A 12,210-nucleotide genomic window follows, 5' to 3' on the forward strand; every position below is an offset into this window, starting at 1 on the left:
ACCGAACGTAGAAAAGAATTTCTTGTGGCGGGCTTGTCATGAAATACTTCCAACCAAGAAGAACCTGCAACGAAGGAAAATCACTGATGATCCACGATGCCCTATTTGTGGATTAGAGGAGGAAACGGCGTTGCACATTCTGTGGGAATGCCCTTCAGCGAGGGATTTATTGTGTGTGGGAAGCATCAAATTACAAAAAAGTTCAAGCTCTGGCACAAGTTTTTCTACAATTGTGGAAGAGGTCTTTAAAAAATGTAAAACAGAGGAAACAATCCAATTTGCCGGCATTACTCGACACTTGTGGCTGAGGCGTAATGAGGTCGTGCATGGGGGGACGTTTCTGAATCCTAATGCACTGGCGCAGAGTGCTACACTTGCTGCTGCGACTTATGCTGACCTGCTGCAGTCTAGTGCTATACACAGTAACATGAAACAGACGATTGCATGTTCGACGTGGAGTGTTCCTTCCCCGGGTTGGTTGGAATTGAATTGGGATGCCTCTGTCGAGAAGGACACGGAAAGGTTGGGTTATGGTGTCATGTTATGAGATGAGAAGGGTCTGGTTGTTGCTGCTCGGTGCAAAACTTTTTTGAGCAGTCTTGATCCGACACTGGCTAAAGCTGGGGCAGTTTTGATGGCGATTAATTTCTGCAAAACAATGGGCTTCCACAAGATCCATTTTGAAGGTGACTCGAAGATTGTGGTAGATGGTATTAATTCATCAGACGAAGACCAGAGCCAAACAGGAATGCTTTTGGAGGATATAAAGTTCGAGCTTCAATCATTTTCCCACCGGCGGATGACTTTTATTTGTCGAGACGGAAATAAAGCGGTGCATACTCTATCGAAGATGGCCATAAAAAATAATGTAACCACCCAGTGATTTTTTACTATTCCTGATTGTATCACTGATATTGTTAGGATGGAGTATTCCGCTCTATCCTCGTAATTTTATATCAATGAGAACGTATTCCTATTTTTCAAAAAATAAAATAAAATAAAATGCACAACTATTATTTTAAAAATCACGTTTTTATTAACAACCTTTCGAAATTACTTTTTTTTTTAAAAAAAAAATCACACGTTTTTATTAAATTGTTAAACCAAACAGACATTCTTAACCAGATATTTTGAGGTAAATGACAAATTAAATAATCGGGTCAGCATTAGCTCAAGTTAAAGATTGGATCGGCCCTTGATCCTGACCCTTAAGCTCTGTACGTGATTAAGCCACGATTGAAATAGAAAGATGAAGAAGTAACGGTATTTGTAAGAGGTGTAACAGTTGTAACAGTTCGTTTAAAGCAATCTCTAGATTTCCTGAAGAGACCAACGAATAGGAGGGCTCCGATGGGACAACATTTTTGCATGTCCGAAGCAACGAATAAAACCTTCAGCTCGGGAAAGAAACGTCGGTGGTTATCTCCGTTACAGAGACAGAAAGAGCTGTGGGCTTCAGTTCCAACATAATCATCAATCTAAAAAACGTGCTGCAATAAATGGGGTGCCTTCACAGCCACCACCAACATCGAAACGGCAGGGATGAAGCCGCGGCTTCACCAGCCTTTAAATATGGTCCGTCCGATCACGCTGCTGCACATATGCCCAGCTCAACCAAGCCCAACACCCAAAACAACATGGTTTGCTTGCCTTATGCTCACGTCGACTCCAGCCTCCGCGCCCTCGCCGGCCAAGCGGAGGGGTTCGGCCGACTCGCCATCGGGGGTCTCCACGGTCCTCTTTACCGCGTCACCACCTTGGGAGGTCAGCTTAATTCCTCTATTATGTGATATGAACTTCAATTTCTGGCGTTGGGGTTGTATTTTTAGGTTCGAAAAGCTGAATTCATGCTAATATTAGGCTTTTCAGTGGCTTGCGGTGGGGAGGGTTAATTACTGGGTTTATTATTTGTTATAATTTGCTTTTTTTTTTCCCTCTTGGGTAATGCCTATTGGATGAAGATCTAAATCTGTGCGGTTATTTGAGCTGTTTATTTGCTCATGGAAATAATGAAATGGTTCTGATTAGCTTGTCTGTCTATATCGTGTTTTTAGCAAATTTCTGATTTTACTAGGTTGTTGAAAACATTAGAATACTTTAGTTGTGATAGAACAATTGAAATGTCTGAGATTTTCGAGTATATTTTCTTGGTTAAGGAGTCTTTGAGCATGGTTATGGGTTGCCAAGCCTAACTTTGTAATTCAATTTGGCATTCCCTAATTGATAATGTTGGCATTCCCTATTATTTCAACAGATAATATGAATTGGTGTAGCCAGTCATTGACTTGTCAAAATCTTGTGTGTGGAAAACCTTTTTTTAGGAGGTTTTTCGCAGTCTGTTTTTGATTTGTGTTCTGATACGCTTAACATATGTTTCATTCAATTTGTAGATGATGGGCCGGGATCACTTCGCGAAGGATGTCGCAGTAAGGAACCTCGGTGGATTGTCTTCGAAGTTTCGGGCACCATTCATCTCTCTTCCTACCTGACAGTGTCGTCTTATAAGACCATTGACGGTCGGGGCCAGAGGATTAAACTCTCAGGGAAGGGTTTGAGGCTTAAGGAATGTGAACATGTAATTATATGCAATCTGGAGTTTGAAGGTGGTAGAGGTTCTGATGTGGATGGTATTCAAATCAAACCTAATTCAAAACATATATGGATAGATCGCTGCAGCCTCCATGACTATGAGGATGGACTGATCGATATCACCCGAGAAAGCACAGATATTACTATTTCTAGGTGAGATCGATTCTATTATTCCAAAAAAAAAAAAAAAAATCCCTTATTGTAGAATTAAAAAAAGAAAGAAAAAAAAGTTAATGTCTTCAAACATTGGCTTCAGGTGTCACTTTTCAAAGCATGACAAGACGATTCTCATTGGAGCTGACCCCTCTCATATCAGTGATAGATGCATCCGAGTGACCATTCACCATTGTTTTTTTGATGGGACCAGACAGCGGCATCCTCGAGTTAGATATGGGAAAGTGCATCTGTACAATAATTATACCAGAAACTGGGGAATTTATGCTGTTTGTGCTAGTGTTGAATCACAGGTGCTAATTTTTATATCAAATTCTATTATTTGGTGGTTTGAACATTCTGAAGATTTTAAGACTTTTCCTACTCTAGGTAATTAAAGATCTTCTGATCTATATTTTGATATCAGATATACTCCCAATGCAATATATATGAAGCAGGACAGAAGAAGGTGGCATTCAAATATCTTACAGAGAAGGTATTTCCACTTCTTTTGTTTTTAACTGAATTCATTTATGAAGTTTGCTAATCATATAGAATTTTTTGGTGTTAATTGTATGAGGGCTTAATTGAAGTTTGTATGCATAGTTATATGTACTCAGACACACATGTATTAGGGAACTTTCTTGTAATTTTCCCCTTTCCCACCTTGAAGGGTTCCTCGTCATCAAAAAATAGAAAGAAAAAAAAAATGTATTAGGGAAGTTTGGTTGTGAATGCAACTCTTTGACCATATTTTTATTTGAAGAGGAAAAATAAAAAACAAAGGAACACAAAGCCTTGAGTGAGAACCAAGTATGATACACTAAGATAATCACATACTTTCACTTTGTATCAGTTTCTTCATGTCAAAAATGATTTTGCGGTGCTTTTCTTTTTGCATTTTCAATTTATGTTGTCTCTGTCATGTTGTTATCTGTTATATCCTTCAGCTTTTCTTCTTTGTACTGTCTTCTGAATGTGTTGTAGAGGCACACAGCTTTAATTATATAAATTAAGAAACTTTACCCTCTTTTTGATTCCCATTTCCATATGAAAACGGATGTCCTTTAAAAGTTTATTTATCTTTCCATGTATCAGTCATTGAGATTGAAAGACTAGGTCTCTAGAAGCTGTATAGCACCCCCTAACCTTAGAACAAGAAAATGATAGAGATCAAAGCATTAGAACCTCAATGACGAGGCCCCTGTTGCATGTCAAACTGAAAAATAGAGAGAAATATTTGATAGAAGAGGCCATATAGCAAGGGAATCAACAATAACTGGACACCTACAAACGATGTGCATTGGAGTAGAATTGCCACGTGCTTTCTCACTAAAAAATGCAGGACCAGTAGTACTATTCTACAAGCATTACAAAAAAGACTCTTGAATCTTGACCTGTAGTACCCTTTGACAAGCATTAGTAAAGAGACTCTTACAGTTCATGGCCTTTGGAATTGAAGTCAAGTGTCAAGCATTCAAGAATTTTGGCTCCAACACCCTCCTATAAGAAAAGAACACAGAGATACTGTCTAGTTGATTTCATGACCATGCAAATCATTCAAGAGAAGAAGTGAAATAGATTGTGAGACAAATACTTGAGAATCATTGGAAATGGAGATCTTAATTAGGACACCATAGGAGACATTTATGATGGGCTTCAAAGTCATGTTTCAAGGAATGCAGAGATTCATTGAGAAACAAAATATATATATATCCTGCTTGAGTAGATAATTGGGTATGGATTATATAATTACAACTGTGTTGATGTTGGATTTTTCAACTGCCTACTTTGTTAAATCCGCTTTTTAAACCAAGCCATATAAAAACAACTAAAATATTGGAATCCCTGTGTTGAGATTACAAAACACGTAGGGAAGCACGACTTCATCTGATACTCTTAATGTTGAAAAGTATGCTGCACAGCTAGATGCCATGAAAAGTACTGAATCAGTAAGTTTTGAGTGGTGGAACCACTGAATATGATTCTTTGCAGAGTAAACTGTTTATTTTACTTGAAGTACTTGGAATTTTTCAACATCTGACTGTTGAGATTGTATTTGTAACCACTCTAGGCAGCCGACAGAGAGAAGGCAGCTTCTGGGTCCATGAGGTCTGAAGGGGATTTATTCGTAAGTGGAACACAAGCAGGATTAATGACACAGGGTGCTGCTGAAAATAGCATGTTTCATCCTAGTGAATACTATCAGACATGGACAGTGGAACCTCCCACCGATGATCTTAAGCAGGTTCTCCAACACTGCACAGGATGGCAGCGTGTTCCACTACCAGCAGATCAGAAGCCGGTTGCATAGATGCCTCCAATAATTCTACATATATCTTTAATTTTCACCTTCATGTTTGTATTAATGAATGCCTTCCTGAGTGAAAAATGGACTGATTTCTATTATAGCAAGTGTGAGATTATATTATAGAGGAGGTTTACTAATAATATGTTGTTTTTGGTTTTTTGTTTGAAAAAATATTTTAACGTGAAATAAAACAGTTTTGAATATTTTGTGTTTTAAATTGTTTGCTAATCTTTTTGTTCTGAAAAGAGAACAAAAAGAAGAAAGAAAAAACTTTAACAAACCATGTGATATAAAGGTGAAATGAGTTTTGAATATTTTTTGTTAGAGAAAATTTTAAAAAGTTGTTTGATAATGTAAAAAAATGAGGTTAACTTTTTCTATAAACTTCTTTTAATTGTCTCATTTGTTTTGTCATTGTTTCATACCCACTTACTTTGAACGGAGATCGCTTAGCAATTTTTGTCAAAATGTCACGAAATTGGACACTTGGGCAATTTAAGGTGCGGGGCTCACTTACTTGAGGCAATTAAGCTCCCTGACCTCAACAATCATTATCTATCGCAATTTTCATAAAATTCGGGCAAAAAAGTCAAGGATCCCACCCCACTTACTTCCTAATTATTGTCATAAATTTTTTGTATATACATTCGAACCACTGTTGGTCATATTTCTCTTTATCGAGAAATTAAAGAAGCTATACAAGGGTTTTGCCGGACCTATTCATATGGTACCTAATATTATGGTATTTAAGCTAAGTAATTGTATGACACCAATGTGAATTAGAGTCTCTCTGGTTCAATTAGGACCATAATTATTGAATTTCCACGCAAATTGAAATCGAGAAAATGAAGTTTTCCAATCATTGACTCAACTTTAACAAACCAAGCTATATGATTGATGTAATATAAAGGTGAAATAAGTTTTGAATTTTTTTTGACACAGAAAATTTTAAAAAGTTGGTTGATAATGTAAAAAAATGAGGTTAAGCTAAGTAAAAAAAATGAGGTTAACTTTTTCTATAAACATCTTTTAATTGTCTCATTTGTCTTGTCAGTGTTCCCTACCCACTTACTTTGAATGGAAATCTCTTAGCATTTTTTGTCAAAATGTCACGAAATTGGGCACTTGGGTAATTTAAGGTGCGGGGCTCACTTACCGAAAGCAATTAGGCTCCCCGACCCCAACTATCATTATCTATCGCAATTTGTATAAAATTCGGGCAAAAAATTCAAGGATCCCACCCCATTTACTTCTTAATTATTGTCATAAATTCTTTGTATATACATTCGAATCACTGTTGGTCATATTTATCTTTATCGAGAAATTGAAGAAGCTATACAAGGGTTTTGCCGGACCTGTTCATATGGTACCTAATATTATGGTATTTAAGCTAAGTAATTATATGACACCGATGTGGATTAGGGTCTCTTTGGTTCAATTAGGACCATAATTACTGAATTTCTATGCGAATCGAAATTGAGAAAATGAAGTTTTCCAATCATTGACCCAACTTTAACAAACCAAGCTATATGATTGATATGATATAAAGGTGAAATGAGTTTTGAATATTTTTTGTTAAAGAAAATTTTAAAAAGTTGTTTGATAATGTAAAAAAATGAGGTTAACTTTTTCTATAAACATCTTTTAATTGTCTCATTTGTCTTGTCAGTGTTCCATATCCATTTACTTTGAACGGAAATCTCTTAGCATTTTTTGTCAAAATGTCACGAAATTGGGCACTTGGGCAATTTAAGGTGTGGGGCTCACTTACCGAAAGCAATTAGATTCCCCGACCCCAACTATCATTATCTATCACAATTTTCATAAAATTCGGAAAAAAAATTCAAGGATCCCAACCGGCTTCTTAATTGTTGTCATTAACAGGGGTCTTGGAATTCATTGTTCCTCCCATTTTTTTTTGGGTGAGTTAATGCGATGGCACAACTGGTCCTCTTTTTGGCAATTATTTCAGTCATTTTCATTGAAACTTATTGTAGGAAGCAAGAAATAGGCCAGCCAGGCAAGAAATTAAAAAAAAGAAGAATTTTAAATTGTTGAAATAACAAAACCAAAGTCTAGAAAATCCACGTACAGTGTTGTTTGTGACCCGGCGTTAAAAATGGAGATTCAAGTTGAGTGGCCAAGATTAGGTCATATGATGTTTGAATTTTTAAAAATCTTTTTTAATGATTCATAGCCATATATACTAACGGTTTGAAATTGAAATGTATACGCAGGTCAAGTTTGAAAATAATAATTTATAATTCAATTTCCAACTATGGTGATTAAGACTTAAGAGAATCCTCCTTTTATCCTCCTCTTTTTTTTTTTCTTTTTTTTTTTCTTTTTTTTTTTCAAAAGCTTCATTTTTAAGCTTTTGTCAAAAGCGCGTTTTGGCAATTTTTGAGCTTTTTAGACCTTTAAAAGTGATTTTAATATTCTTTTTTTTTTTACCAAACGAGTATTTTTTTCTTCAAACGGACTTTTTTAATGTTAAATGCACTTTTAGACTCCTCAAACACACACTCGAATAGACCCTTAATGAGCATTGCTTACATAATAAATTTCTAGAACATTATAAGACTTTCAAGGCCTCTTAAATTAAGAGTGTCTATATCATAGTTTATATTTTGTTTTGTTGCTTATATCAACTAAGAAAGAAACTAAGAATCTAATTTTAAGGGAGGCCAGCCTGTTTTAAATTTTATTTGGGCTAAAAAAAAAACCTAAAATATTTTTAAAATAAATTTAAAGGTTAAAATAAAAAGGATTTTTTTATTTTTTATTTTTTATTTTTTGAACCACCTTCAGTCTGTCATTCCTAACGGTTACACATGGTATCACGTTATTTAAAATTGAACATACAATTAAATGTGTGAATTTAGACGATAAAATAGATCTTCTCAAGCTGTAAAGACTAATTTTTAATATGAAACTTGGAAGTCATTGACATTAAGAACTTGAATTTGACATTAATCCAGATTATAGCGTAAATTCAGCTGGAAATCTTGCAAGTGACGACTAAATACTAATATCTTAGGTAGTAAAATATATATATTTGTAATAAACAAATGGTGCACCAATATTATTAAAAAAATAAAATAAAGTAAAAAGTAGTGCCTTCTTTCTCACAACAAACGGCCATTGGCCATGATGTGAACCGCACGTCCGGTTGGTCTGGTAATTGGTAAACGAATATGAGCTACGCTTCCGCTTATTTTTTCAATTTTCAGCAGTATCCCGTGATAAGCCCTGCTCATGAGGGGCACAATTATATATATATATATATATATATATATACAATTAAATTATTTGTAAAAAATGAAGTCTTGTTTTTAACAACTTTAATAGCCGAAAATGCTTGTTTGGTTGTGGTTATAAACACCGGAAGAATCAAGACAAGATGAATTAATCTATCAATAAGATGGTAGGTTTCTGATTATCTTGTCTCTATTAATCTTCGACATAATTCTGCAATGTAAGAATTTTTTAAATTCCGGATTATGAAGCACATCAAGTTCAAAATGCTTAAACTAAAATCTCAAATTTAATTTTTTAATGCTCAAAAAAATTGACAATAGATAGGATGGCACTTCTAGCAAGACAATATATATCATCAATACTAAAATATTAAGTGTCAAGAGTTTCATTGCCCCTTCACCAAATTTATTGTCAAACTCTTGCAATTGAAAGTTTATGGTAGTACTAAATATGTTAAAATAATAATGATGCTCCATTGTGATGTAATCCCGCTGGCAATGACCTCAACCTTCAACAAAACAAGTACTAAAATCTAGAATGTCAATTTCAAATTTATTGGATAAAGAGAGTATTTTCTTAAACAAATTATCTCAATTTTTATCTCTTAAATGTATTTGTATTATAAACTATTTGCATAGCATTCAAGATATCTTGAGTTGGCAAAAAACATAAATAATACCAATGGTTTTGCTTTATCAAATGGAAAATGAATATAAATTAAAATGAAGTAATCATTTTATAAGTAGGGTTAGAATCCCCACCTTGAGAGCAAGTTGATCAATCTTTTATAACATATTCAAGCACATAACAAGTAGCACCAATCATTCTTATTATATTACAAATTGAATGAAAATGGGAATCGAGACAACGAGAATCACTAGCTAGTTATTTTGCTTAGCTCTCTTTTTTAGTTTCAAGTTCATCAATAACTAGTAAACAAGTTTTGAATAAGGACCTTCATCATTCATGATCTCTAAGAGTACGATATTGAGATGTTAAATATCAAATACAATCAATTGACTTCTAAAGCTTGCTTCTTTATTAAGTTATCAATATATTAAAATGGGTTCCTCAAAATGTCAAAACAACATTTAATAGCATTATTATTATTAGGTCGTTAAAGAAGAGCTGCCGTATTATAAATTTATAGTATGAAAGGAATGTACATTGGTTCTATACGAAAATGTACGTACAATCAAATACAAAGTACAAAACGACTTCAAAAAGTCGCTCTCGTGCAAATCAGTCATTGCCGTGGCAGCAATTTTCATTTGTAAGGCCAGAAATATGCCACATTACTAAGGCCTTGTCTTTGAAAGAGATGTTTAAAAAACAAAGGGAAATGCTACGGATCCTGATCCACATATGAAAATAGACGTGGCATGTTGCTGACCTTACATATCAAAATTGTTGCACAGCAATTTCTTAAAAATTGCCATGGATCCTGATCCACGCCAGTCATCAGCACATGTACTGTTTCAAAACGCGCGACTGACGTATATTTTTAATTTTCTTTTGTAAGCAACGTATACTATTACTGTATTACACAAAAAGAGGCGGCTAACGACATATACAGTTCCAAATAATCGGCAAAAAATGGCGAACCAAAACGAAAAAATCGCCGTGTAACGGTGTAAGTTTCTATGATCTAAACAGTGAACGCCGCCGATGAGACGAGGACGACGAAGAGGAAGGGCTACTAACCGACTCAGTTGTCCCAAAGAACAAGTCCGATAGGTGATTACCCACATCTTCAGGGGCAAATTTGACATATGACCCCACATTCCTCTCTCCTCCCACGGTTAGCCTATGCGTCTCGTAAAATTCCCTGTAAACCGGCACGAGCTTTCTCGCTAGGGACACCTTGATTTCGTCTCGGAGTTTCGGGTCCGATACGACGACCGTTCTCTGCTTCTGACACGCGTCCTCGAAGCTCGAATTGAATTTTCTGAAGATCTCCTTTGCTTCCGCCGGCGAAATCACGGCCGTTGGATTCTCCGGCAGTGACGCCACCACCTTGCCCCACGCTAACCGCTCGTAATTCGTCGCGAATTGTCTCGCTTTCGCTTCGTGCCGCGTGATCCATTCGTCGCCGAGAAGGTACTGCAGATTCGAGGTACGGACCTTGGAGACCACGTGTTGAAGATTGTTGGTTAGGAATATGTATGAGAGAGATACGTCTTTGTAATGCTCGGCTTTGCCGTCAAGCTTACACAGAAGCACGAGGATTAGCCATGCCATGCGCAATGAAATCGCCGGTGCCTCAGAGTCATCGGACTGTGGAGTATCGAAGTAAGATTCCGGAAGCGACGATCTCGGCGGCGGAGGCCACTCGGCGAAAATATCTTCGAGGATGTGGCTGTAATCGGCGAGGTTCGAGAGGTAGTTCATCGCGTCGAGCGTCAGCGGGTGAACCCCGCCGCCACGGACGAGCGACTTGGAGTGCGAGTCCTTCTGGATCGTTGACTCGAAATCCGATACCATTGCGCGCACCGACTCGGTGATCCGGATCAGCGATGCGAGGGCTTGGGATCGGACGGTGGCGGTGGATTCGAGCGCGAAGATGGACTCGATCTCCGGCCAGTTCTCCGAAATGGCGGTGTACATGTCGAGCACGCGGAATATTTTCTCGGGAGATTTGGGAGATTTGCTTTTGGCAACGGCTTCGGGGAATCCGAACAGAAGAATAGCGCCTTCTTTGGAGATCTCGGCGAAGCAAGACTCTCTGATGGAGTCAGAGCTAGCGAAGACGTGGTCGCAGAGAATTCTCTCCCCGTGTAAGAGCGTTTTCAGGGAGATTTTCACTGCGCTCAACCAGCTCGTGATTTTCATCTCCAGCGTTTCCCAGTTCATCTTGTTGATCTGCGAGGAGCTCAGTTTCTCCACGCCGAGACGGTAAATGCCTTCGTCAACTATCGATTTTCTGATGATTTTGTATATACTCAAGCACTCTTTGGCATAGCCGGCGGAGATCATGCATTCGGCTATGGATCTCAAGTCCGCCATGGCAATGGAGGATTCCTCCTCGACCTCGTCGATGGCATCACCGGCGGTGCGCACGTCTTCGTCGTCCTCATAATCGGAAATGCTTGATCTCGCGGAGGTGCGTGAGGATCTGGCGGAGACGGATTCCGGGTCTAGATGGGCCCGGTTCATGGAGAGGATTTGGTAGAACTCCTTCTGGAGTCTCTTCATGGCGATCTGCATCAGGTTCTGGGCGTGGACGAGCCTGTCCGACGTGGAGTTCCCTGAGACCAAGGCGTGCATGGCCTTCTGGAGGTCGTTCACGCACTTGATGAACTCCATGGCCTCCGCTTTGCTCTCGTAGAAGAGCGACGTGACTTTGGCGTACGTGGAGCTCTCCGGGTCCCATTTCGTGACCAACGCCGCTGCGGCCTCGATGCTCTGCTCGGTCATGGAGTCCGAGAAGGTGCGGCTAGGGGTTGAGACGGAGGAGGGTCTTGCTGGTGAGGAGTGGCGAGAGACCGAGAACGACGGCGCTCTGGAGTGAAAGCAGATGCTCCTCATTCCCTTCCTTGGCATTTCTGAACTCTGAAGCTTAGAATAAGCTCTGTTCTGTGTTTGTCTCTCAGGAAAAAGATAGCTAATAAGCGTTTCAGATGGCGGGCGGTCGATATTCTTCGCCCTGTCTGATTGTTTGGGTGTTTCTAGACATGGACTATGAGGGGGGTATATATAGACGAATGAACGACACTGTTGCCAAACGAAATACAAATGGTGAAGCTTCTGTTTGGAAAAGAGCAATTTGCAAAACACATGTGGATTGACTTTCTATCTCTCAAGGCTTTGCAGTCGCATAGACCCACGTAAGCTGAATTTTTTGCGTTCCACGAGTCAGTCTCAATGCTTGGTTCCTTGCGTCTCAGATTATCAAA

The 12,210-nt window shown here is 38.1% G+C and overlaps 2 protein-coding genes across 2 annotated transcripts; one reads left to right on the forward strand and one right to left on the reverse strand.

Annotated features, from left to right (window-relative positions):
- Positions 1-1,342: 1,342 nt before the first annotated feature.
- LOC132191983 (probable pectate lyase 4) lies at positions 1,343-5,254 on the forward strand. The gene is made up of 5 exons (XM_059607152.1): positions 1,343-1,764; positions 2,391-2,742; positions 2,846-3,056; positions 3,170-3,238; positions 4,817-5,254. The coding sequence occupies exons 1-5, from the start codon at positions 1,500-1,502 to the stop codon at positions 5,054-5,056; spliced, it is 1,137 nt and encodes a 378-aa protein (XP_059463135.1). The 5' UTR covers positions 1,343-1,499; the 3' UTR covers positions 5,057-5,254.
- Positions 5,255-9,556: 4,302 nt separating this feature from the next.
- Positions 9,557-12,010, reverse strand: LOC132161644 (exocyst complex component EXO70H1-like). Its single transcript, XM_059571808.1, has one exon. It carries the CDS (start codon positions 11,855-11,857, stop codon positions 9,956-9,958), a length of 1,902 nt encoding a protein of 633 aa, XP_059427791.1. The 5' UTR covers positions 11,858-12,010; the 3' UTR covers positions 9,557-9,955.
- Between the last annotated feature and the right edge of the window lie 200 nt (positions 12,011-12,210).

This window comes from Corylus avellana, chromosome ca9, assembly GCF_901000735.1.
Source record: "Corylus avellana chromosome ca9, CavTom2PMs-1.0".
NCBI classification, from domain to species: Eukaryota; Viridiplantae; Streptophyta; class Magnoliopsida; order Fagales; family Betulaceae; genus Corylus; species Corylus avellana.